The sequence below is a fragment of the Amphichorda felina genome (assembly GCF_050947745.1).
Source record: "Amphichorda felina strain 45539 chromosome Unknown scaffold_4, whole genome shotgun sequence".
NCBI classification, from domain to species: Eukaryota; Fungi; Ascomycota; class Sordariomycetes; order Hypocreales; family Bionectriaceae; genus Amphichorda; species Amphichorda felina.
In genome coordinates, this window is record NW_028145046.1 from 1984423 (window position 1) to 2011621 (window position 27199).

The window sequence follows — 27199 nt, forward strand, 5'->3', positions numbered from 1 at the left end:
TGTCAATCAAGGATGCGAGACTGCGACTCTGCTGCGAGGGTTGGTTGGGCCCCAGTAAATATCCACCATGCTGTTACACCGTATCCGTACCTTGTGCTTCGTATGTTTATCACGGATGTCGTTTCCAGGTGTTTTTTTTCTGCAAGTAGATGACATGTCAGAATCCCGCGCGACCCCCAACGAGGCCTCGTTCCAGACGTCCAGGGATGCTGGTGAGCAGTCATTGGAGCCCAGGTGGACCAGAGGCTTTTTATAAAAAGTACTATGCGGACAGCCACACCGTCACACGGATCACAGTTCCCATATCCGTATATTATCCACCGGGCGTTGGAATTGGGCGAGCTATAGCACACCGCCATGCAACTATTATATTGGCGCAGCCGCGGGCGTGACAACTACCGGCCAATCCGTCAAACCGAGAGGTCGAATACTCATGTTGGCAGAAGAAGGTGGTCACGTTTGATATGTAATCAATGGTGTTGTGAGGCTACCTACCTAGTAGACCAACATGCATAGTACATAAGTCGGCAGTACAGAGTATGGCTTGCGCCGCATCCCGGATTCCTGACTCCTGGGACTAGTTACATCATATGTAGTACAAGCAATAGGTGCACGTGCTATTATGCATGTATGGTAATACCGTAGGAGGAGGAGTCCAGCGGCGGGCGCAGCGTGGGGGAGATGAAGATTCTTTTTCGCGTTTCACAATCACACCTTCAACGGCCAGCCACAGTCGACAGCAGAACTACATAACATGTGCAGTCATAGGATGAATCCCCAAAGGAACCAAGGATGTCCAACCTGCAGGGATATTCATGCACGCCACGCCCCTCCACAGTCCCACTCGGGGCTCAACTTCCCAGTTCCCGCTCAACTCGGCTCAGGCTTCAACGCCAACTTCTCTCCCACCTGTCCCATCCGTCCAACCGCTTCCAAACCTCCCAGCTGCTGCTGGTGGATGGTGCTGGCCAACAACTCTTCCCCCACTTCCCCCGGGAGGCCATCTGGCTCCTCTGGCCCCGTGTGGCTGTCGATTTGTCGGATGCTGAGGGTTGCCCAGCTCCAGCCAGCTTGCACACCATGTGGGTGACATGTCGAATCACCTTCAACATGGCACTAATTGGCATGCAATAGAATGGAACCCCCATACACGTGCGTAGGATCATCCCTCTCCCCTTACCTGCAACTCCCTGTCTGCTGCCTTCATACATAGTACATATATACAAGGGGACGACGCATGAATCTGCTGCTGCAAAGGCCTCAAAGCCCCAATCCGTCTGGAGCTCCTCCCGCAAGACGGGGAGAATCACGGCCAACTACGGTTCTCCATTCATTGCTTCTTTTGTCTTCTCCGCCCCGCCATCCTGGTCCCCGTCAGCAGAAGTTCTAGTATTATTACTCGGTACTCTGCAATAATGGCCCATCTGCCTCTGACAAGTGCCCTGGCCGGCTCCTCGCCTGTCACTGTGTTCCTCGTGATTCCTCTTGCCGCCTACTGCCTCTGGTCCCTCATCCAGCACTTCTCCTCACCCCTGAGAAAGTATCCCGGTCCCTTTTTTGCACGTAAGAATCCTCCGCGAGACTTTGCCTCTCTTCTCCTCTCTTCTCTCTTCTCCTATCCCGTCTTCTTTCCTCTCCTAGCCTGGCCCTCACCACGCCCCGTGTCTATGATCGACTCTTGAAGGCTGATTCCTTCGACTCCAGGATGGACGAGGCTGTGGTATCTCTACCATGCCTGGACGGGCAAGTCCCAGCTCGAGCTGGAGCGCCTCCACAAGAAGCATGGCCCCATTGTGCGCATCTCTCCCAACATCATCGATGTTGATATCCCCGAGATGATCCAGACCATGTTCAGCATCAAGGGAGACTGGCTCAAGGTCTGCCTCCCGAAACTCACCCGGTAACACTTTCAAAGACCACTGCTAAATAGAAACCCCCAGACCGAGTTCTACCATGGAAGCAGCGCCCTCGTCAACGGACAGATCGTCCTCAACATCTTCAGCCAGACCGACCCCGTCAGGCATGCCAAGGAGCGCAAGCCCATCGCCAAGCACTATTCCCCGGCCGGTACCGCCTTGTTGGAGCCACACATGGATAAGGTTATCACCAACCTCTGCAACCAACTGGACAATAGATTCGCTGGCAAGCCCTCGGAGAAGGGAAAGGTCTTTGATCTGGGCCAGTGGATCCTGTTCTGTGAGCCCCCCCCCCCCCCCCCCCTCCCCCCCCCTCTTTACACGCCATGCCGTCGAGGACTGGTTCTAATACCCGTGTGTGTCTGCAGATACCTGGGATGTCGTCGGTGCAACCACCTTCTCCGAGCCCATCGGCTACCTGGACAAGGGATATGACTTTGATGGCACTCTGTCAAATGCTGACAAGGCCATGGACTATTTCTGCGTCGTCGGTACCATGCCCTTCCTCGACCACGTCTTTGACAAGAATCGCTACTATCGAATGGGGCCCCCTGGGTTCAACACCATCACGGGCATCTCCATCCAGCACCTGATCGACCGCTACCAGGGCAAGGACAAGGACACCCACGACCCAAGCACTCCCGACTACCTGGACAAATTCATCGAGGCCAAGAAGGCCGACCCCGACTTTGTCGACGACGCCCAGATCATCTCCTGGCTCATGGTCAACATGATCGCCGGCGCCGACACCACCGCCATCACCATCCGCAGCGCCATCTACTTCTCCCTGCGCAACCCGCGCGTCTGGGCCAGGCTGACCGAGGAGGTCCGCGCGGCAGACTTCCGAGGCAGGACCCCGCCCTCCTACAAGGAGGCGCGCGCCCTCCCCTACCTCGAGGCCGTGGTCCGCGAGGCGCTGCGCATGCTCCCCGGCGTGTCCATGACCCTGGAGCGGTACGTCCCTGCCGGGGGCCACACCCTGCCCAACGGGGACTACATCCCCCCGGGCAACATCGTCGGGATGAACCCCTACGTCACCAACCGCAACAAGTCCGTCTTTGGGGAGGACGCTGACGACTTCCGGCCTGAGCGCTGGCTCCGCGACGAGCCGGGGGGCGAGTCCGAGGAGAGCTTCCAGTCCCGTCTGACCAGGATGAACAAGTCCGACTTGTCCTTTGGTGCGGGAAGCCGCATCTGCATCGGCAGGAATATGGGTTTGTTCCAGACGTACAAGGTCCTCGTCACCCTCCTCACGCTGTACGACATTGAGCTGGCCACCGACAAGGAGTGGACCGTCATCAACAGCTGGTTCCCAAGGCAGGAAGGTTTGGAGGCGAGAATTACGAAGCGGGCTTGAGTTGGAGTAATTAGTGCAGTCGATTGGTAGTATTAACGTGCAGGATGGATGGGGTGTTGGTCGATCACTCTGACCACCCGTCCGGCCTCCCACATTATAGCGCCTAAGAACGCCGCCTAAATGGCCAACTCATCAAGTGAGGCGGAATAATGCAGGTAGCAAATACACTTTTATCATTTTTCCCTTTATTGAAATAGAAAGCCTTGTGACGAAAAGCTGGGGTATTAATACCCCCTTCGATCCGTCTGTTGTCTTCCCCCCAATCTCGAGACTCATCTCAAGCTAATTCCACAAGTTTTGCGCCTATAACCCTGTACGTTCATCACAAAATTCCGTCATCATGCCATATCCGAACTCTCAAGGAAAGTATAAAGGACCATGGCCGAGGCGCAACTTGACGTCGCGCTCAGTCGACCCAGTCCAGCCATCAGTGGCCCCGCCATTCGGGGCGTTGCTGGAAAGCATCTCGATGGCTAAGATAGTTGAGAGCTCCGATGAAAAGACCGAAGCAACTCGCATCACAGGTTGCGAGCTTATGGCGTCGTACAACTGGATGGACAAGCCTGGCCCATCCATTGTCGTTCCCGGTACGTGAGCCAAGATTCCCTTCAACCAGTATAAGCAACCTAATCAAGCAACTAGGCATGCCGCCGAAATGGGCACCTCCGGCCGTGCCGCAAAGACTCAGAGAAGATGCCGGCGTTTATTATCGCGACCGGAACGCGGCTCGGTACCCTGAGCACCCCATGGAGCCCGCCGCTGAGGCTATCATGAGGGCCAGGTCTGCCGAGTCCTTGGACATCGATGTCGTGGCCTGTGGTAGTACGCTTGGCAACCTGCTTCGCTTCGCGCGCGGCGATGATAGACCGTTTCGCATGCTTGTCCAGGTTGTCGGGCGAACGGTCCACTTGATCCGGCGCGAGAACTCGCCAAAGGAAACTATCGCCGGCATTCGAGGGTATGGGCATACATTCCCGGAGGCTTATACTTCTTGGGACCCGTCTGTCCGTAGCTCGTTGTCTCACCAGCGCATCTTGCACTACCAACTAGGGAGTCTGGACTGCCTCGTGCGGTTTGAGGGAGATGGATACCTTCCAGAAAAGACCAAGACAAACACTCTCCAGGAAAAAGACTCCAAAGGCAAGGCTAGAAGCTCACCAGGAGGCGAAGCCGAGATAGCCTCCGTCGAGAAGCTCACATCGTTCCTTGCCCAGCATGGCGTCTCCTCCAAAATGTCGTCAGCACCTGAAGGGCCTCTTCAGATCTCAACGGCCGGGATCTCCGTTCCCCAGCAAGCCGTGTTTGACCTCAAGACCCGCAGTATCCGGCGGAAACCAGAACAAGATGCCATTCTCGAGGGTGAACTGCCCCGTCTCTGGCTGGCTCAGATTCCCAACTTCATCCTTGCGTACCACTCGTCGGGGACATTCACCGACATCCAGGTCCAGGACGTCCGTCCCTCTGTGGCCAAGTGGGAATCTGACAAGGAAGCCGAGCTTCGACGGTTTGCCGCGCTGCTGAGGCGGATCGTGTACCTTTCCAGGGGCAGGGACGACGGAAAACTGGAGATTGTCCACGGGGCTGGGGAAGAACTGCTCCAGGTCAGGGAACAAACGTCTGACGTGCCGGCTACCTTCTCCCCAGGGACGCTGAAGAGATGGGAGAGGTGGCTTGGTGGAGGAGCAGAGGATGTCGATTCCGATGAGAGCGAGCTCGAGGAGGACGATGATGCTAGCTACGGAGATCATAACTGGCTCGATGACGACGAAGAAGACATGACAGCTTGCGACAAGGAGTGTGGATATTGCGGGCGCTGCGTCTACGAAATCAAGGATGACAGGTAGTAAGAGAGGCAAGCTCAGAGACGGGGGTAGGTGACTCTAGGTAGGTATGTTAGTGGGAGGCGTCCTAGGCGTCCTAGCCGGTGCCTGCCTGCTTCAATAGTCGTTACATCAATCACGTATAGGCCACGTGCAATTAACGAAATTGAGTCCATAACAGAGCGAGATTGCTCTTGGAAACTCGCTGAAATGACCTGATTCGTATATGCCAGCGTTACCGTCAAGATCGTTGGTTACATCGTCCTAGTTCAACCACGGGAATATCAAAGACCATATGTGTACCATGAACCAATCAGAGGGTAGCTATTCGCCCAAAGTCGTAAAAGTGTTGACCGCCTTACCTAGGTACGAGTAGCCGGTGCCTACGGTGTGAATCCTCTGCTTACTGTGTGTCTGTTCGTGCGTACGGAGTACTGTAGTACCTAATGCACGCGCTCCAGCGCTGCACCTCATGTGGATAGCTGCAGCCGTCTGACCACCCACCCGCCTGGTGTCTTGAAGTATTAATCAGCTCGAATCGTCCCAGGCAGTTGGTTATAGGACGCAAAGGCAGGTGTCCAAGACGGGCATCGAGGCAATGAGAAGTTGGAGACATGGCAAGTGGCGGCGACAGCTGCAGTACTCGAAGAATAGTCGTTATGCGCAACCCTCTCCCCCAAACTGCAGGCATCACGCCATGAGAGACGGTCCAGTTGCCATGGCAGACGGGCCTTTGATTGTGTCAGCAAGTCGAAGGTGAAACCCCCAGGCTATCATGAAGCCCGGGGGCAGTTTGGAATCCAAGCGGCTGATTCCAAATGGTGCCTCGGGCGTTAGGCATTTTAGGCATTGGTGGTGATGCTAAAACCGTGGTGGATCACCTAATCGGCTTCGGCAAACCTTCTTCAGGGTCCTAGGCTAAGTTATCGGCTGGCGCTGGCAAGCCGACGGATTTGACATCCACCTCCAGATTCGGCACCCAGCACCATCTGCACCACTGCTTACAAATTTCTTCCTCTCGCTGCTTCCGCTACCTTACGTACGCCCAATTGGATTTCTAACAATCCGTTGGCCTGCAGTCTAGTCTCCCTGCTATATTTTTCTATTGCGCCCCCGCCGCTCGCTCCCCCTCGTCGGTCGCAGGTTGTGACGTACTTGATGCGCCTGCCCCCCTCCACGGCCTCAGAGCTTCTCCCATGAATTTCTTCGCCCGCCTCCCCCACGCTGCCTCCTCGCTTCCAACCAGAGCTGCTGCCCCGCTGCGAATAGCCTCGCTGTCCCGTCACCTGTCCACCACGCCGCCCACCATGGCCCCCATCACCCACGAGGCCGATTACGTCGTCCTCGGCGCCGGCAGCGGCGGCCTGGCCTCGGCCCGCATGGCCAGCAGCAAGTTTGGCGCAAAGGCCCTCATTGTCGAGAACAAGCGCCTCGGAGGAACCTGCGTTAACGTCGGGTGCGTCTCCCTGTCCCGTCCTATCCTATAACCCTGCTAACGCGGCCCCAGCTGCGTCCCCAAGAAAGTCACCTACAACGCCGCCGCCCTCGCCGAGGCCATCCACGACGCCAAGGCCTACGGCTTCTCCGTCCAGGAGACCGCCCCCTTCGACTGGACCACCTTCAAGAACAAGCGCGACGCATACATCAAGCGCCTCAATGGCATCTACGAGCGCAACCTCGGCAACGACAAGGTCCAGTACGTCCACGGCTACGGCCGCCTGCTGTCTAAGAACCAGGTCGAGGTCACCCAGGACGACGGCTCCAAGGTCCTCGTCAACGCCAAGAAGATCCTCGTCGCCGTCGGCGGCAAGCCCACCCCGCCCCCCGCCATCCCCGGCGCCGAGTTCGGCATCAACAGCGACGGCTTCTTCGACATTGACAAGCAGCCCAAGAAGGTGGCCATTGTCGGCGCCGGGTACATCGCCGTCGAGTTTGCCGGCATGTTCAACGCCCTCGGCACAGAGACGCACATGTTCATCCGCCACGACCACTTCCTGCGCCACTTCGACCCCATGATCCAGGAGACCGTCACCAAGGAGTACGAGAGGCTGGGCGTGAAGCTGCACAAGAGGAGCACCACGACCAAGGTCGAGAAGGATGCCAACGGCAAGCTCACTGTCACCTACAAGAGCGGAGACGGCAGCGAGTCGGTCGTGTCCGACGTGGACCACCTGATCTGGGCCATTGGCCGCACCCCCGAGACCAAGGGCATCGGCCTAGAGGAGGCCGGCGTCAAGGTCAACGACAATGGCTTCATCGTCGTCGACGAGTACCAGAACAGCAGCGTCGACAACATCTACGCCCTCGGCGACGTCACCGGCCAGATCGAGCTCACCCCCGTCGCCATTGCCGCCGGTCGCCGCCTATCGGAGCGCCTGTTCGGCCCGGCCAAGTTCTCCGCCACCAAGATCAGCTACGACAACGTTCCCTCCGTCGTCTTCTCCCACCCGGAGGTGGGTAGCATCGGCCTGACGGAGCCCCAGGCCGTCGAGAAGTACGGCAAGGACAACATCAAGGTGTACAAGACGAGCTTCACTGCCATGTACTACGCCATGATGGAGCCCGAGAACAAGGGCCCCACAAACTACAAGCTCGTCTGCGCGGGACCCGACGAGAAGGTCGTCGGCCTACACATCATGGGCCTGGGCAGCGGCGAGATGCTCCAGGGCTTTGGCGTCGCGATCAAGATGGGCGCCACAAAGGCCGACTTTGATTCGTGTATTGCCATTCACCCCACCTCGGCGGAAGAGCTGGTTACTTTGAAATAGAATACTGCTGTGAAGCGTTGTGAAAATTAGAGTTGATTCTGTATCTACAGGTCTTGTCGTTGAGCACAAGTGATGTGACGCATGTGCCCCTGGCCTGTGACCCCTTTTTTGGCAACAACGAGGTTCGCTCGAAGTAACTCTCCACGGTCCTCTGCGCACAGCCGCTGCGAATCATTAACTAATGATGGGTGGCAGAAAAACAAAATAGAGAGAGAGAGAGAGAGAGAGAGAGAGAGAGAGAGAGAGAGAGAGAGAGCGCATCGGGAATGAGTCTACTAGACTAGAATAAATACATATTCAAGCTGTGGATACCTACAAACCCTACAAATTCCGTACTCCCGTCCCCCCCTTTCTATACCTACGATGTTAGTACCCCGGTGATATTATCTTATAAGTATAGGCCATTTAGGCTATAAGGAATCTCTATTCAAGCTGTACACATAATAAGACAAGGAACGGGACTTCACGCAACGATAAAGATTCCAAGTCCTCACGGGAGCGCAAGCAAGCTGCCCCATACGAGGATGCTGCTTCCATAGATCCCGGAAGATCGGACCAGCCGGTCGCTGAGACTTTGAGAGCAAGGGCCGCCCCTATATGCCAGAATATATCAGGCAGCTTTATCTACTACGAATACTAATACATCGCCAGCGTCGGGGTCGCCCAAATGTTCGTCGTATAGACGGCTAAGCGTCTTCCATATAGACCCAGACGGATTCGACACCAGACTACTTTCACCGCGAGAGGCAGACCTTCCACAAGGGCCACACGGCTTTTCTTGGGCAGCTAGCTGGTCGTGCCGGGTGGTAGGGAAGTGTCACCTCCGAGGCGCAGAAGGAAGAGATAACCTGAGCAAAAGGCGTCTCTTGTCGGAGGCGGCATCAACGGCAGCATCGACGTCAGTAAAATCATCATGATTATAGGTTCCACCTAAGATGACCCCTAAATCTCCTCGAGGAAAAGAGCTCAGTTGACGGAGCAGGCACGCAGCTTGCCACAAGCATTGCATCCACCCGCCATCGCTCAACCACCATGGCTGGCATGGGCTCGTTTGGCTCTCGGCTTCATTCCCCCATCATGCCCTGCGACGTTGGGCGTTTTTATGCCGTCTTAGAGACCGCGTTAGATGAAAGACAAGTTTACAGACTTCCTCTATTCTTTTCTACGTGGGCATGAACCTTTGAGCCAAGATTACACTCGGCAATTCATCACTTGATCTTTTTACGTCCATGTAATAGTATTTGGATTTATAGCTCGCTCATCTGAGCTTTACAAAGGCAGTTAGAACGGTTCTTTAGAGAAGGGGCCCCATTAAAAAAGGCATTTATGAAGCATGAGTATGAGTATAGCAAGAAGAAAGTGGATAATCTGCATATAGGAAGGAAGTTGGAAGTAGAGCAGAAAGACTACTAGTAGTTAGGGTGTGACAAATCTATAGTCCATACTTTCTCCCCTTCTCATCTGTTCTTTTCGCGCCAAAGCAATATCAGGATAGTACAACAGCAATATCGCCATAATACAAATAACAAGATCATCATAATACCAACAGAAACATCGCCATAGTACGGTACTATTAGCACGCCCATCATGGGTCGCTGATTTTTTCCTCGCCAACCTGACCCAGGCACACCGGTCAACCGCAACACCTATGAGTGCGGCTATCCTTGCCAGCGGTAACATCACCATCACCCACATGAGAGACAGATCCAAGTCAGGTCCCAACAACCGGAAATCTGCGACCGTCCAATTGGTACCGAATCTCTCTGAGACATGCTCCGGTCGCCGACCTCCATGGCCAGAGCCTCTCTCTCGCCAGCCAACAGGGGCGAGCCCGACAGTCTGGTTTCAGCAGAGCGGAGTGTCCTGGGAACCGTCCTTTGTTGCTAGTCCGTCCGTCTGTCCAAGAACAGCACTGAGTGCTCTGTAGTCCGTACCGTCTTGATGATTCCCGTCGCATTGGTCCGTGGCATGGTTCCAGTCCTCTGGACTCTCTCCCACTCGCCCTCTGCACCCCCCCCCCCCCCCCCCCTTCCTTTCTTTCCACCATGGACGCAACACCGTCGAACCCTTATCATCACATGAGCAACCTCGCCCCTCCCCCCTTTCGCCAAAAACATGAGGCTGAGGCCCTAGCATGTACAATCCCAAAGGAGCCTGTCTCGCGTGACACGAAAAAAGAAATTTTTCTAGCTCGCTCCTCGGAAACCACCTCACACTCGCAGAGGAAATTCAGTCCGTGACAGTAAACGGTTGAGCCAACAGTCGAACCCGACGGGGGGGGCGCAAGACCCAGCCCTTACGCCCCCAACAGCAAATCCTCGCGTCAGATCGCTGGTCACCAAGAACCTGGGCAACGCACACACACGCACATACATACATACACATACACACACCACCTCCATCTCGAAGTTGGCCCTCGCACTTTGCAATATAAGCGCTAGCCCGTTCAATTGGGGTCTTGATATCAGCTGGGCCCCCAAGGGGGGAGGGGGAGGGTTTCGGTTCAGCAGGTCGTTTCTCCTCCCCCTTGCTTGCGTCGTCCCATCCGGGACCTCAGCACCGGAGTCGACGCCAAAGCCGCAGGCCGCCCCTCTTCCCAATTCATCGGGACGCGTATCAATACCATTACCAACTATTAGTGTCTAGACGCCTGGGGGGGAGGGACCTTGCTCGGATGGCGTTTTGGTGGCGTTGGGGCCAAGGGGCGCGGCCAGCTGCGGCCAGCGACAATCCAACGCAAGCCACCGCAAGGCCTCGAGCATGGCAGCCCTTTCACGTGGCCGTTTTGGTCGTTTGAACGCCTTCCCGCCCAGCCGCCTGGACGAGGTCCATTGCCGCCGTGTCAACTTTGATACAACTTCGTAATGGCTACTAGCAGTTACGTACGTACCTGATAGAGCAAGGTCCGCAGACCGGAGGTCTGATAGAATTGAGACACGTAACTTCCAAGTCCCCTCCCAAGACACCACCACGGCACGGGCCAGAGCGGGACAAAGACCACGTTGTTTGGGCCCTTAGACGGAAAAGAAGGAAGGGAAAAAAATTACACAGCCAGACCGTTCCTTGGCTCTGCCTCGCTTGGGGAGGGGAGGGGCACGGTGCAGGCACCTTCGAAGTCTTCACCTTGGACGCGCAACGCCAGCTCTGCCGTCCCGCTCATCAACCATATGGGATGGCGTGCACAGACATTTTGACGTATCATTGCTTCCCCCCTGAATAGGAACGGGACGTTGAAGAACCAATTTCGACGGCGATGAACCCCGAATATCAGACACTTGGCTGAGCCGCTCCAAACCTCCAGGTGTGCCTTGTAAGGACAGCGCTGCGAGCCTAGCAGTGATGCTAGTGCTAGTACTGCTACTACATGGTATGTAGTTAGTTCTTCGCATTCCGATGAGACGTCTTACCAGGGCTTCGGGGCTCCCCAGGACGCGTGGAAAAGACGGCAGAAAAAAAGAAAGGAAGAAAGAAAGCTCTGGCCTAGGAGCTCAGGGGCCGTCTCTGGAGAAGTCATTGCCGGTGACCCCAACAGGGCTGCCGACGCGAAGGGGCGGGTGGTGATGATCTACGCCGTCCAGTTTATTTGACCGAGGACGTGCTTGTCGTAGCCGAAGTGAATACGTTTCTGGGATGGTATACGAAGGTTGCAGTCACTGATTAACGACAATTTGGAAGCTTGAATCCCACAATGCAATGTATTACATGTACTAGTACGGATATCCAGACTAGCTACGATAGCCCCGTCTTCATTGTTCACTTCGTACATACATAGTAGCACAAATTCCAATGGACCAAACATTTCATCATGGATATCGCCCCCTTCAGGATAGCCCGAACTCTCAGATTGAGCGGCACCTATCTCGAACAGCAGATAACCGCAACGGGGTGTGATGCCGTCTTCTGTCCCCCCCCCCTCTCGGCGGAATGACAGGAGAGGGACCCCCAGCATGATATCCGTCCAGCGGGTTGCAATTGCAAAGCCCACCCTCGCCGATGTTTTCGGCAAGCAGCCCGGCGATCAGCGGGAGCTGCCATTGATGCTCCAATACCACATCCACAAGGGCTCGAACAAAAAGAGAGGTGGCGCAACACTTGGGCTCTTTCCCTTGTTGCTGGGGACCCAGCAGTCGAGTTCTGGCGCATCTGGCGCATGCTGGACCCCTGGACGCCTCGCAGTCCCCATGACCCATCGGCATCCATGGTCCCAGTCCAAATGCTGTCACCTGAATGGATGTGTTACGAGCAGTACGAAGTACGAAGGCGGCGAGGGAGAAGCCAAAACGCGGGGAAGGCGACTGGGGGGAAACTTGGGAAGAGAGTGAGCGGCCGGGGTTCTGGTGCCAAGCCAGGGGAGCTTGGCAGCCCGGCCCAGCCAGGCCATTTCAAGCGATTTGTGCATGAGAAAGGAGACGGACAGCCGGGGCCCCCAGAGATTCTAACTAGAGCCAAGGGTTCGTCTAGAGGCTGGCAGGCAGTTGACAGCACACGGCCAAGGAGTCGGGGGCGGACAGACAGGCCCAGCAACGGCATGTGCCGTCCAGGAGAGCGCAGTGCCAACCGCAGTGTCAATTGCTTCTCCCCCCCGGGATGCCAAGTGCTGTTTCTCGTATGGGTAAAATCGCACAGCACCTCAGGCTGCAGTGCACCGACCAACATACACAGTACATACATGATTAATATAGTGTATTCTCACATGTACGTAGTGCTACTACTATGTAATAATTAATATAAAGACATGCAGCAGCGAGCTGGCCCAGACCGCGCGCCCAGGCGCCTAGACGCAGCGGAGCGCGGCGGAGCGCCGTCCAGTGGAGAGTAGCAGCGCTTGCTGGCTTGGCGACCATCGGTCGCACAGATACTCAAATTTACAAAATTTCCTTCATCGACAGGCAGGGCACAGGGCAGGGCAGGCAATGGAGTGGGAGTTGTTGTTGAGCTTTTGTGATTGTGTAATATTACTTCTACGAGTATGTATTATTACCTACATTAGTGCAGGTTTGCACGTCCGAGATGATTCGGAGACTTTTGTTGGGTTGATTATTCAACCAAGCCAGCCCAGCCCATTGTCAATCCATGATCCATCCCGTTGATCTGGGGGATCATCATCTTAGCGACGGTGAAAAGGCGCTGCGCAGTGCCCATCTGCTGGGCGACCTGCAACTCACCGACAGCCTATCCGTACTCGTGCATCAATTGGACAGGCGCTAAGATCTGACCTGACCTGCGCGGCTACGAGTAGTACGAGTAGCACCACTACACCGGCTGAGTGGCTGAGAGTGGCTGTTGATCCGCGACCCAACTCATCCGAGTTCCATCGGTCGTCGCTCGGAGTCCGGACCTCGTGTGTCTGAGAGGGGCCCTGAGACAAAGCAAAACTCCCCAATTCCCATTTCCCATTTCCCAGGGGGAGGGGCGTGGCCAAGGGCTTGCGGCTCTTGAGAATATGTTTGGCATCTCGCAATGCAAGGCACGAACAAACTGTTGCACGAATCCGTACTCGTACGTATTCACAAGAAGCACGGTCCACGGAGGCGGCCAGGGATGACGGTCCGTGAATAGCTGCATAATAGCAGCAACGTAGCAGACGTCCTGTCCAAAGTGTCAACTGTCAAGCGGCCGATCAGCAAAAGGCCCGGCGCGGCCCTCCGAGCCGCCTACCTACTGCGAGTGCCAGCAGTAGGTTCGGCCTTTTTCTGCGCTGGCCTCGACGGCATCGTGAGCCCGTTCATTAAGGATGCTGCTGTACGTGCAAAGTACATTAATTAATGGCGGCTCTGGCCTGCAATGCAACTTAGGGGTGCCACGGACCAGAGGATGATGGCTCGGCTCCAGACGGCGTGGTCCGGAGAGCTCCGTACACTCGTATGGTCTGAGGAATGAGTTTTTTTTTCATTGTTTCCCACCCTTTCATTTGACGGGCAGAATTTGTTGACGATGGCATCAGAATGAAATTCGATGACCAGCAATCGCCCGATCGCTGCTCCGTGCTCCGTGCTCCGGGGCTTGTAGGGCTCCGTGTTTGAGAATGGGAGGGCGATGATCTCATTGTCGGGGGGCCCAGAGTTGGCAGTAGGCAGTGGGGACAGATGATTGCGGAGCCGAGAAGGCAGAAAAATGCATAATCGCACCAGCAGGTTTGTGCCCAGCCGGACGATATGCCAGAAGCGCTCTCGAGTTTCGTGGGGAGAGCCAGGAGGGCGTGCAGTTAATGGGCCTGAGGGGCAGAGAAAATGCCCTAACAGCCCTGGAGGCCATCATTGCCCCCTTGTCCCCTGCCTGCCCGGAGACAGGCGAGCTGGGGCTAGGCCCGTTGTGGGCCGTCCTCCGTCCTGCTTCCCACTTACTGCTCCCCACTAGCATCCACTGCTTGCTGCAAGTGCTGTCGCTGATGTGAGGCCATCGTCGAGCTGCCGTGGCTGGTAGATGCCCTCCGGGGCCCGATGATTGCTCTGCGTCTGTTTATCAAGCCCCCGGCGGCCTATCAACACCAATAGAGGGCCCGGAGTCACCGGGCGATGGACTGATAGTGCTCCCAGCTGTTGCTGCATCGTGGATGCGTAGCCGTCATGACCCGAGCCCAGCTCGGACATGACGACACTAACTGTGCCTCTAGTCCTAAACGACAACAGAGCAGAGCTTTTCTTGCAGGACCAGCTCTCAGCTCTCAGCTCTCAGCCAATACTTGCGACATTGGCAACACAAAAAAAACCCTTCAGTGTTGTTGGCCATCATGTCGGCCAACCTTGGGATATGCGCTGGCAGAATTTGAGAGCTGACAATGCGCATCGTTGTTGGGAAGAAGGCCCTCTGCGCAGCCTGATAGGTCCCCAGCCCATATTGACTAGCCACCATCTTTCAGCGCCAGCATCTCAGCGCGCTCAAGCAATCAGAATTCAATCAGCGCTTGCACTTCTCGAATCAATGAGCCACATCCAGACTAGGAGGCCTTTGCACACCTCATCATCCTCATGCGGCCGCTGTGGTCCTCGGTGGCCCTTTGGTGGCCCTTCGGGCCTGGGGCGAACCGCTGGCTGGGTCGCCGGGATGCAAGGTACCCAAGGGGTGCCACGTTGTGCCACCAAACACCACAGGAGGAAGAAGAAAAGTTCCCATCTGGTTCGTTTGCTTCCTTTTTCCCCCCCAAGTTCTGCCGCCGCTGTTGCGTATCAGTCACTTGTCAATTTGACCCGATCCAACGTGCCTCGGTGACCGGTGAAGGATGTGGTCTTGCTTTTTTTTTCTTTCTCTTCCTCACGCTTCGGCAACTTACCCCATTGATGATTACTCCCATTATCATGGTTGTCATGAATTTGCGACTGACACCAGCGGGAGATCGGACGGGCGCCTCGGGAGGCCCCAGGCGCTAATTCGGTAGTGGCGTTGGCGTATTATCGCCCACGCCGTCGTCGTAAGTCGTAACAAAGTTAGTATCAGAAAAAAGGCTCTCCATAATTCTTAGAAACAAGATGAAGGCTTCAAGTTGCTGAGGAGCACTACCCTGTAACGTGAGAAAATAGGCCTCCATGTACCTAGTCGAGAGGCGAAGTCAGTGAACCCCCTTCCCACCCATTCTTGTCGGGTTGGTGGTGCCCACCACCGGCGGTTTTGCTCACAGCCACCGTAAATGGCCATCATGATTGCGTCGCCTGGAGACTCACCACGCCCGCTGCCAACCCTCACGCAGTTCATGGCAAGGCTCGAATGTCACATTACGAAGCCGAGTGACTGGCGGCGCCACACCCTCTCCATCCATAGCGCTCACCAACCCGCGAGGGCACGGATGCCCGCGAATGTCACTTGCCACTTCAGGGTAGGAGCCATGACCTCCTTTCGCTCAGAGGGCATCATCGGGTCCTGAAGGAATACGTCTGGGAGCTTCTGCCATCTCGGTCCTGCTCTATGGAGTCAATGCAGTGTGGTGGGTGCCGGTATGTCATGGTGGACACTTGACAAGTTGACAGCAGTTACGAAACATCTTGTCCCGCAATCCCTGCCAGGCCTGCCTTCCTGACTTGGTCCCCTTGGCCAGTGCCAACCTAATTGTAGCCAGCCAGGCTGGCCTTTCGACTTCGATATTCGAACTGATTCCATTAAATTATCGCTCCTCTAGATGTGTCTTGGCCTTGAGTACAGGGCATTAGGTTCGTTGCCTGGACATTCGGGAACAGTGATCTCCCCTCGTACTTTGTAGGTACTAGACACGCGCATAAAAATCCGGCAGCCTCTGTCAACCTCACGAGAGCTGCCTGGCTGCAAAGGACCGCAGATCTTGGACGAGGACGTCAGTCGACATGGCCGGTAGATGTTTCGATGCCTCCTTTTTGTTGGGGGGGGGGGGTTTGTTCCTCGACTCCTTGCCCTCGCAGAGTCGCAGCCTCTCTGGAGTCGCCTGGTGCGGCGTTACCCGCTGTGGAGAGTGAGCCAATGGATGATGGCTGTGCAAGCTTGACCAGGTCCAGGAAGGTTGCAGTGTCTGTCTCCGAGATGCGACGGCAAACACTGGGGCCCAGCGCTACAGGCCTCATGCCTGGAAGTCTCCTGACTCTTTCTCGCCTTCTGGTCTGTCAGCGTGGGGGACATCTCGGAGCCCGCCATCATCCATGCAACCGTTTGGGGGGTTAGGAGTCTGAGTGTCTGAGAGACAGAGTCCACACTTCTCTATATCAGACGCACCAGAGCCCACTCGCCCACGTTTGCCCCCGCCGTTGTGCATCGTCTTCGGTCTCATGATAACCCACTATCAAGCGAGAGGGCGGGCGGATGTGGAGGCCCATGAGGGACTCTCGGGTTTCGAGCAACAGGTAGAAGAGACCGTGGGGGTGATTCCTCTTCATTTGAACGAGTAAAGAGCCTGTCGGGCTCCGGGTGCCCGTCACTTTAACGGGAGAACTAATCTTCAATCCGGGACTCTGCAGCAACAGGTGTAATGACACTGGGTTACCAACTTATGCATCGGCCTGGCCATTGTATGCTGCACACGACAGGATCGCCAGTACCTCTACCTCAGATCTACAGAGTACAGCTGCAACATGATTACACCAGAGTTGATCGTGTTTATACATGCGCTTCATGATGCAGGCCAAGACAGTTGTTCCAATGAAAAAAAAGTCGTCCACCTCTGATGCTTTGCATAGCAACCACCAAGATATCGAGTTCGCGGGCGGGATGACACGGTATCATGGCGCGCGACGGGAAGTCATCCTTTCGGCCAACAACCCTTTTTCCAGTTCCTCCCAATCGGCATGCTCATCCCCCCAAAGTTGGCCACGACATAGTGTCATCGTCGCCCTAGAAGAAATCTGGGTGGTGCCACCAGTGCAACACCACCCTCCCACCACCACAACTAGGCAGTAGAAACCACCGCACACCCAACACCCAGCGCTTTTTTGCCCGCAGGTGTCCATCTCCCTGACACCCAGGGCAGATCAAGCACGCAGCCGCCGGCCATGATTGGATCACTAGCGTCATTTTTCCTATCGTGTGCCATCCCTGAACCTCGCATAGCTCGATAGGCTGATGCCAGGCGTTCGCCTCTTCGGAGATCGCGTCTGCCAACGGTCGTGGCGTGAACGATAGTTGCTTTCCCCAATACCCGCAACAGCCCTGTACGGTGGTGCCTGGTCACGTAATATGTAGGGTTCTCCATGATGCTCTACACCATCTTCCAAGTACGTATTCGGAAGTGGTGGCGGCGTCCATTGGCTCATGACCTCGAAATACCGTGATCCCCTAATTTCTCTCATCGCATCTTCTCATGTACAGAGCTGCAACTGTCGACGTAAACACCGATTGTCCGCAATATCTAGACCAGTCTTGGTCCCTTGGCGCCCGTCACAATTGCTGCATCACGCCTGCATGCGTCCAGACGCACTGGGACAGCATCTTCGGGTGTCGGTAACCGACCGACGCAGCCTGTGCATATCTAAGCACCTAGCATTAGCTCTGGGGATAGTTAATGCTTGTTGCCTCAGAGGATGAGATCTGCCAAACAGATTTCAAGGCTATTATAGGCGAAGACGGGCGGGAGCGGCACACGCCTGGAAAGACGGGCAAGACGGGCTAACAATAGGTCCGCCAGACGGGCCGTGGCACTCAGACATGAGGCCTAGCTTGGACTCCTGGAGCACCCCCAAAATGGATCCGTGATGGGGAAACCCCAAACGCTGCCACAGACCCGATTTTGAGAGACAATTCGTCACGAGCGAATGACGATACGAACTCAAGCCACATGCTCTTCCCGTCACCCTTGGGCGATCTTCTCTCCGCCGCCCCCGTCGATAGCCTTTCGTGTGCCTGTCTGCCGAACACATTGTTTCTCCTAGTCGCGCACACTTGATCATTGATCAGGTGGCAATGATGAGAAGGGACCAGAGGCCATGTGTGTGGAGGAACCATTCATCATGGCTGTGATTAGCTCCCCCCCTATCGATGCCGCGGCGCCCTCCACAGAAGCAGGCCTGTGCCAAAGGGGGATAGCGTGCACCCTGGCCCGCATTCTCAAGATGGCTGGACCACATGGTCTGACTCTCTGGAGACGGGAGACGCAACTGATGCAGGTTATCACCGGCAAATAACTGGGGATCTGGGGTAAAAGCAGCATTGTGATGGATGAGAGCGAGCGATCTGTGAGTGGTTGGCGATTCGTAAAAGGAGGAGATACCAAGAATGAGGCGTCTGCGGGGACTGCTTCGGAGATGCAAGACGATGATTCGGGTCTCACGCGATTTGTAGGCACAGACCTCAGGGTCCTTGAATGGATCAAGATGTCTGGCCAACGGCTCGTGAGCGTGGGGAGAGTCTCGTTGGAGAGGAACTGGTTAGGTTATTGCTTTGAGCTTAGCGGAGGCGTCGGTAGCTCGCGAGCTGTCTCCAAGCGAAATTCCAGTCGCAAAAAACGTTATGCTGCGGCGTTGCCGACGTCTCAACGGCGCTTGCTTGTGCTCACATCCGGCCATCATGGCGTGCTTCCCATAGGCAGTCTCGCGACAGCTGGGAAGCTTTATGTGCTTTTATTGAACCATGATGGAATCTTGCCTAATGAAACCTATCAATCTTTGTGCACCCTAGATGTGAGGCCAACCTAGTGTTCTCTCCCCAGCCAGCCAATATCTGGGGGTTTGAGAACGGAAAGCCGCCCACAGCGCGGATCAAGATAAAGCAGGCTGCTATTGGATGATTGTTCTGGGACGCAGGAGAGGGGCCAATCGATGGCAATTGTCGCCTGCAGGTGCACAGTACGAGTAATGGAAGGGTGTTACACTGCAGGTCGAAGGCATCCTTGTGGTCCACGAAGCTCATCGAAATGCTCTCCACCAGTATGTACTGGCTGCGTGGCTGGGGCGGGTTCCTGATGGGAGCCTGTACATCAGTATAAGTGATGGTGTCCATGATAGCCAATGCGGAGCAGGCAGCCCCCAAGTGACCAGCAACCACGATGGTCTGCATCAAGCGGCATCTGGGACTCAGAGTGATTCAGTCTTGAGGAACCGAACCAACAAGAAAAATCCCCATACAGAGCTCGCTGTGGGGAATGGCAGAGCCGACAATACCGACGAGGCCGACGAGAAGTCGACTTGTCGAAATGTCGACCAACAACTCGACCTAGGACTGGGTCTGAGACTTGGCCCTTGGGAGCTGCTGCAAGCTGGGGGAGCCCACTGTGCTTCGGTGGTCCCAGTGGGTGGAGCAGGCACGGGATAGCCGCTGCCCGGACAGCCCAAGTGCCCATCGTGCGCAGATCGCCTCGCAGAGTTTCGTCCCAGTCTCAAGACGCATGGGCGAGCCAGTCGTTGGTTTTCTGGCGCTCTGACGTGCATTGTTAGGCGGCGGCGCCAGGGCCCAGCGTTGTCGATTGAGGCCACTTGGCGCCCTTGCGTGCTTCTCAGGCGGCGCTCCGTGCTTCTCGAAACCAGCAATGCATCATTGTGCCCGTTACTGGCGACACAGAGTACGTAAGTTTGGGTTGGAGCACCTCACACATGACGCCAGCCAGAGAGCAGCTGGAGCATAAAATTGTGGGGAAGGAGGTGTGGGTCCAGGGAGTGGGGTGCCAGGCGCTGGGTGCACCGTGCAGTTGCAGCTGTGGCCAAAGGGAGGCGCTAACCGTAACTGCCTTAGCAGCACTATGGAAGCAGCGCCCCACGCTGCTGTAGTGCCTGGATATCAAGGCAGAAAGATTTAGGTGAGAGAGACGGCAAGTCTTGGTTGATTGCTGGCTGCAACAAACAATAAGCGTCCAGCACCAACTGAGGGGCACGCCATGCCGCAGGCGTGGGCTTTTACCAGCATTCCATTCCAAGGGAGTCGGATTTCATGTTCGGTTTCAATTGTGCAGTGCACTTCGCGCAGGCAGTCGGCGTCAGCGAAGGGCAAAGACTCAGGCAGCTTGAATCTCATCAGGCGAGTAGGGAGAATTTGCGCACGTCTAAAGCAAACTGTACCTACATATGAGTCCTGTACATGTAATACGTCGCCGTGAGGCAGAAACAGGCACAAGCGACATGCGTTGCCTTTCTGGGTCGGTGTTGGAGTGGTTATCAAATCATAATTATGCAGGGCCTGGACCAGTGCACAGTGCATAGTCTCAGGCAGTTGGGCAGGATATCAGGCAACGCAGGCGAAAAAGTCGAACAACCACAGACTGGCTGACTGCCAGTGCCCAGTGCCCAGAGCCCCTAAGGTAGGAGAGAGGGGGCGATTAGAAAGCGGGTTGTGTTGCCCAGGCGGGATGCAGAATTGCACCACGGGGGAGGCGAAAAGCTGCCCATAAACCTTGGAACTCACACCACCGAAGTCGCTCACGCCATTGCGCTGCCGGCGCGGTCCCTCAAAAATTTCGTGCTCGTTCGTCATCAGGAGGCCAGACCAAAATGCTCCCGCTTGACTTTCCTGGTATTCCCGTCGCTTCGCCTCTGAGTCACATTGTAGATATTCGAATTGGAAAGAGAATTTTTTCCCACTTTGTTTGTCTTGCGCCTCGCGTGGTGCCTGGGCCAGTCGTTGGAACTCTGGGCTTGGGCTGGGCTGGGCCGCCCGCCCTCTGCCTTGTGTGGCCTTTTCTGGCTCGCTCTGAGGTAATTCGCACGCCCGGCTGTGAAGAGTGGTGTCTGCATCGAGTCTGCACAACTCTGTGCCCTGCACACATTCGAGTCTCGACGACACCATGCTGGGCTGAAGCGCCGTTGGCGTGCTAGTGCCTGGCTGTGGCAGACACACACCCTTACACCCCCTCTTTGCGCAATCATCACTGCCCATTAACGGACCCACTTCTCAAACGCACCCCCCTGCGAGACCCGCCTGCTGCAGGGCATTGATTGTGGAGCCTTTACGGGACCCACACCAGCCCATCCTTGCCGCTCACACCCCCCGCTGTGACTGGTTTCTGTGGCGGGGCCTGGCTAGAGGTATCCTCCTCCACATTTTGGTGAGTTTTTGTGAGCTCGGTACATCCAGGTGCAGCGCTAAAACTTCTTTGTCTTGCAACTGACCATTGCAATCCGCACACCACCACTTGCACCCGCACCACCAGGCTGTGGGCCATCTTGATACATACATATTCTCCTGCCCTCCCACTCCGACTTGCTTCTACTCCTCTCCATTCTCCATCTTCGACCTCTTTTCTCGACACTCACTTCTCCTTTTTCAAGTGTCGGTCTAAACAAACAAGACTTGGCAAACCACATTAACCGTCTGTGTTATACTTCTTCTCCAACTTACATCTTGTCCTACCCATCACACCACGCTCGAGCTCTCTCCTGCAACCTATCTCGAGACCAGCCACCAGCAACAACATCTCGACTATTACTACTCGCTAGGAGCAAGCAATCGATACATCCTCGACTTGGGATTGACGATTGCCTCGCTCAAGAAGCACTACCACCAATCCACTCACACAAACCTCACCACAAGCACAATGGCCGAGCTCTGGTCCCACCAGTTCTGCCTCGCCTGCGACAAGCAGGTCGAGACGGACGCAGATGCCTACTGCTCCGAGGCCTGCCGGCTCACCGAACTCGAGAGGACGTCGACGCCGAGCTCACAAGCCAGCTCGCCGGGGCTCACCCCTCCATCAGGCCCGTGGTCGACACCATCAAAGCAACAGTCGACCAAGTTCTTCCTGTCCCCCGCCTACGACTTCGCCAACGCCCAGCCGTACGGCACCACTCCTGTACAACACTCCCTCTTCGGTAGCTACAGCATGAGCCACAGCCATGCCAAGCCCACTGAGATCGCCCGAACCCTCACCCCCTCAAGCTCCCACACCAGTCTCTGCTCCATGCAGAGCACATCAACCAACGGCGAGTCGGGCCAACTGTCTGACCGGGCGAGGCAAGAGCTGCGGGCCTATGCCGTCTCCTTCGAGCACGTCCGGACACAACGTCGACGATCCTACTAGACGATCCCCACTCTACCCGCCTCTATACTACACATCTAAAAACGACATACACACTCCTCACAACCACGCAACTCACTCAAAAAACGACACGACACATCCTCACTTCTGACTATTTTCTTTGAAATTATTTGTTGTACCAAGAACGAGCATTACACCGGAGAAACATTTGCATCTGGATAAAAAAAGTTTTCCCACCAATATTCCTACACGACAGCTCGGCGGACGATGCCACACCACCCGAGCAAAGACAGCGCTGCGACGTATCTCATCCAACACGATCGGACGCCGGAGTGTCTTGGGGGAGAAGACCTTGTATCACAACACAAAGTTGTTTTGTCTTAACACTGGCATCGCTGGAGCATTGGGATCCTATGGGGAGTATATTTATGATATCATCTGGGGGGGAATTGGGAATGTCAGCCAGCTGGGGGGAGGCTGGCGAGACTGCAATGGCACGATAAGAATGACGGCGCACGGGAAATAGGCCTGGCCCATCAAGGGCAGGCTAATGGGTTTTGCTTTTTTGGAAAGATATCCTGTACTGGTCTCTGTGAGATGGATTGTTGAGCATAGCACGGCATTGCACGCACAGCATTCAGCGATGGAGCAGCGCAAGGCTAAAGGTAGCATAGTCAAAGACAGCTGGACATGTCCCACAATGGAAACAATTCATCACTGTCCAACACACCAAGTTCCACCTTCCATTACTTGCCCATGCATGGTGGGCGATGGGGTCGACAGCAGAGGCGAGGAGCCGTCAAAACCCCATGGATCGTCGGGGCTAGCGACGTCTGGATGCCCAGGCCCGAAACTGCTGCACCTGATACGGCAGAGGCTGTGTGCCCGTCGTACCGTACGACGCCTCTCGCAGACTCTCACCACCGATCTGTGAATCGCCCCATCCGGAGGGGCCAGAACCCACTCGTACCACCACAGCACCGCTACTGTTTCTCCTCCTCTGAGTACTCTCTCTATTATGACATGTCCGATCGGAGGCGAGCGCCACCCCCATCTCCGGTACGGAGCACTCCGTACTCCACGGGCTCCTCTTTACCCCTCTAGTCTTCTTTTCCTCCTCAAGTCTCCTGACGGCACTTAGACCAGAACCTTGGCGCCACAGCCAGGACGGCGCCGATGATGCCACAGGGTCCCGGGATGGCACCTCCGAGGCCGGGGTTCTGGTGTGTGCTTAATCCCCGAACTAGCCTACATACCGCACCGTACCAAGTAATACCTAGTCCTGGTAACTTCCAACGTTGCTGTCTTTGTTCTCCTAGTTCTGCCTGCTACTAGTACTATGCGTACTTGATAGTTTGTCCCAGCGTCCTGGTCTAGGCGGGCCCTTGCGCAGCAGCAAAGTCTAATTTGCAACCCAAAAGAAAAAATTTCTCCACGATCTGGTCCTCTTTTTCCGTGTTCCTGGGCGCGGTTTGGATGATTCCCCCCCCAATCGAGATCTGGCAGAAGCCGGTGCTAAGTTTCTTTTTTAACCAACGGTTCTCTTTTCTCTCTCTTTGCACTCACTCCCCCCCCTTTCCTCGGCTGTACATAGTAGTATCAGGTACAGATCAACATGGGCAAAAATGAGTTCTGGGTTCTTTGCATGTTCCCCATGGTGTTTTAGAGTTTTGGGCACAGCACGCCATTGTAAGGCCATGATGCCGTTTTTCTCCTACAGGGCCGACCACTCGGGCGTCTTCGCGGAGGAGAGTCGCCTGACCTCTCTAACCCTTAATACGGCCCCTCTTGTGGATGCTTCTCGATGCCTCGATATCATGTCTCCGGGATCCGGTTTTGGCTCGGGCCTGTCCAAGTTGGATGTGCACGCACGCCCCTCGGTATGACTAGGTATAAGCTTTTGATTGCCAGGAAAAATGCTGCAAGTGAAAAACGGTCGAAAACAATATTATTAGGTGCTCGTTGCTACTTCTGACGTGTATGCTAAATTTTTGTGGGTATCAAAGTTTGCTCATGTGGTGACGGCTCCGACGTCGCCCATTGTGACACAGAAGGGAGTCACGCACTACGAGGCTGGCTAGTGAACTGGGACTCGCTACGAAATAACGTCGTCTTAACGTTGTAGGGCGGAAAAGCTCGGACGTGGAGCCTCATCATTCATGGGCCGTTTCTGACATTAAAAAATGGGGTGGAATGCTGCTGTCGTTTGGGCTGTGGAGAGAGGGAAGAGGGCGTGGGTGTTTCGCAGCGGAGCAACGGATCCTCTGCAGAGAGATTGGGATGACTGATTTGCTGGACGGCGACGGTGGGATCCATTCATGCCAGCACGCATGATGGGATTGTTGGAGGCACTTCGTACGATATTCGTATCGTCCAGCTCATCGTGAATCCATCCGTGGGCCCGTGAGGCGCCGACCGGGGACCAACGGCCAACGGCAGACAACGGCAGACAAGCGGCACCTCTGGGCCCCGGCCAGCTCCGAGAGCCGGGAGGCGCTGTGTGATGTGATAAATTTGGATATTTGTGATTGACTTTACTATGGTACATAGTAGAGTGGCCAGAGTCTCGGTCGACGGTTTCTCTTCGGCCAAGCCGACGAATGCTCATCAAACCAAAATACAGTTTGCACGGTCGCCCACGCAAGTCGCCCAGGTAGGAAATATGCCAACGCCTAGCTCAATCCTCTTGTGGCGGGCTGTGCATAAATTTTCTCTCTTAGGCTTTTCTAATTGATGGATTGATTATCGCCAGGTGATGGAATTTTCACTGAGTATTGACCTACCTAGGCTGTGTAACACACGCACACCCATGATGACCAACAACAAGACAAGGCATCCACCAAACAGGCTGCAAATCCTAAATCTGCCTTTTACGATCATCTACCAGTGAGGAAGTGCATCAAGAAAATTTCTTCGCTCAGGGGTTCAACCCATCATCAATTTGCTGAACCTCGCCTCGTGCCAGCCCCAGTCTGGCGTACAACTTGGTGTGCAGTTTCACTCCCCTCTGCGACTGCGACATCATCCATCACGACGAATGCACCCTGTGTATCCGTATCCGTGCCTCATAGGTATACGACGGTTTGCTTCCCCCTTCTGGGCTTTGCTGCACAATGCAACGCTATTATGCTATGCCATGCCATGCTACCCATGCTATTGAAACGCCTCCCCTATAGCTGCCCATAGCATAGGTGCATACATTGCTGGGCGCATCAATGGGGGCATGCATTACTACCCGAGCATCAGACAGATGGGAGCTTTGCCAATTGAGCGGTGCGATTCGCCCGCCTCGAAGCAATGGAGGGCTGCCAGTTGTTCCTCGGCGTCTCGCACGCTTGACGGTTTCACGGCACGACTCCCACGACGATCGCCTCCGCGTCGCCCGATTTGTTCCTCATGGCCATTCATGATGCTAAGAGGCCGGTGGTGGTCACCGGCAGGCCACCCCATTTGTCCATGTGCCAGCTATGCCATGGCAGTCCTGGCCGCAGTTCTGGCCGATGAGGCTCTGAGCGTCAACCACCGTTCTGTAGCCTGGACCAACGACGACGAGTCTAGGTATCCATACTACTGCCTACGAGTACACATAGTAAAAGGCGTGCGCCAGACAGGTGTCTGGGCTTGCAACGTTCCGTGGGACTGTATCCGTAGACGTCCTGGCTGTTCGCTTACCTGGTACCTATAGCACGCCTCACCCCCCTCACGCCCTGCTGTGCTGTGGTGCTGTGGTGCTGGGCCCCATCGTGATGTGCACACATCTCTCTTCTCGCTCTGTGAGCCTCTTTGTCTCAGTCATGGATTCACTGTCTTAGGCATGAGCGTGAAAAGTCCTGCCACGTCCCGCTCCGAAACGTGTCGGCCATGTTGTCGCTATGCTTTCCGTTACCATCTTGGGTACCTACACTCCCCCCCCCCCTCCGGCGGAACGTTGTCCATTCCAGTTCCTCCGGGATGGCAATGTCATGGTGGTTGAGGTGAACCATCTGATGATGCCCAGCTGCCGCGGCCTGATCCGCGGCTACGAGTACTTGTATGAGTCCGCTCGGACTACGACCCGGAAATCCATCATGATCCGAGACATGGCCCAGCAGCGAGGTAAACCTTTTCTTTCTCCTCCATGGCCCCCTTTGGATCTACATAGTACTCGAATACGGTACGTACTATGTGCTGCTCGTACGCAGCTCGTAGGTGAGTCGTGATCTAGGCCGTCTATCCGTGTGTACATTTGGGGCACGTTGTGGCTTGCACCGTTCACCGTTCGAGGCTATGGAGGTGCATGCTGTGGCTTGAGCGGCCTGGGTCAGCGGCGCTCACGACAGTATGCATGTTTCTCGAGGGATATGCAGGGACCAGAGCAAACCTTCAGCGTCCCCCCCCCGGGCGGCCGCCGTCACCCTGTGATTCCGAGCGAGCAGACATGTCTCACTCTAGGGAAGAGAGAGCAACGCGAGGGCGAGACCTCGGAATGACTACTCGTAGTTAGCCCTGCCGTGTTTTCTCCCTTGACATTCCTGGAATCCTGGCCTCGCCCAGTCCCGCCCCTAGCCTCCATTGGGGGCCAGAACCGTTTGCACGGGACCTTTGAGAACCACTGTGTGATAGAGAACACTCCGGCATTCCGGGGGGCTGGATAGTGAGTGAGACAGGTTGACATCTCTGACAGCAGCTCTATGAGGGGAGTGACCACTGTTTGGGTTTGAAACCACCCGCTCGACTGGGAGTGCGCGGACTTGACAAGCTCACGAACCATGCCTTCACGCTCTAGAACTCGCTAGGCTGGATCAGCTTTTTTTTTTTTGGTGAGGTGTTGATACGTATTTGTCATGTCTCTCCCGCCTGTTCGTCCCAGGGAACCGGAATAGGAACGTCGTCATGGGAAATGGGCAGATCGCCGTATATGCGTAATACTACCTCAATACTTCGTAGCCAAGCTGGGTCACCATGGCGGCGCGGGAGTAATAGATGATTGCCCACATGGAAATGAC

The 27199-nt window shown here is 55.5% G+C and overlaps 4 protein-coding genes across 4 annotated transcripts; all 4 read left to right on the forward strand.

Annotated features, from left to right (window-relative positions):
- Positions 1–1415: 1415 nt before the first annotated feature.
- ACO1O0_004408 (cytochrome P450) lies at positions 1416–3273 on the forward strand (the record flags this gene model as incomplete). The annotated part of the gene is made up of 4 exons (XM_083193847.1): positions 1416–1563; positions 1705–1900; positions 1931–2196; positions 2285–3273. The coding sequence occupies 4 exons, from the start codon at positions 1416–1418 to the stop codon at positions 3271–3273; spliced, it is 1599 nt and encodes a 532-aa protein (XP_083050795.1).
- A 469-nt stretch (positions 3274–3742) lies between these two features.
- Positions 3743–5117, forward strand: ACO1O0_004409 (uncharacterized protein; the record flags this gene model as incomplete). Its single annotated transcript, XM_083193848.1, has 2 exons — positions 3743–3860; positions 3916–5117. The coding sequence occupies 2 exons, from the start codon at positions 3743–3745 to the stop codon at positions 5115–5117; spliced, it is 1320 nt and encodes a 439-aa protein (XP_083050796.1).
- A 1283-nt stretch (positions 5118–6400) lies between these two features.
- GLR1 (glutathione-disulfide reductase GLR1) lies at positions 6401–7861 on the forward strand (the record flags this gene model as incomplete). Its single annotated transcript, XM_083193849.1, has 2 exons — positions 6401–6549; positions 6601–7861. The coding sequence occupies 2 exons, from the start codon at positions 6401–6403 to the stop codon at positions 7859–7861; spliced, it is 1410 nt and encodes a 469-aa protein (XP_083050797.1).
- Positions 7862–21773: 13912 nt separating this feature from the next.
- ACO1O0_004411 (uncharacterized protein) lies at positions 21774–22256 on the forward strand (the record flags this gene model as incomplete). Its single annotated transcript, XM_083193850.1, has 1 exon — positions 21774–22256. The coding sequence occupies one exon, from the start codon at positions 21774–21776 to the stop codon at positions 22254–22256; it is 483 nt and encodes a 160-aa protein (XP_083050798.1).
- Between the last annotated feature and the right edge of the window lie 4943 nt (positions 22257–27199).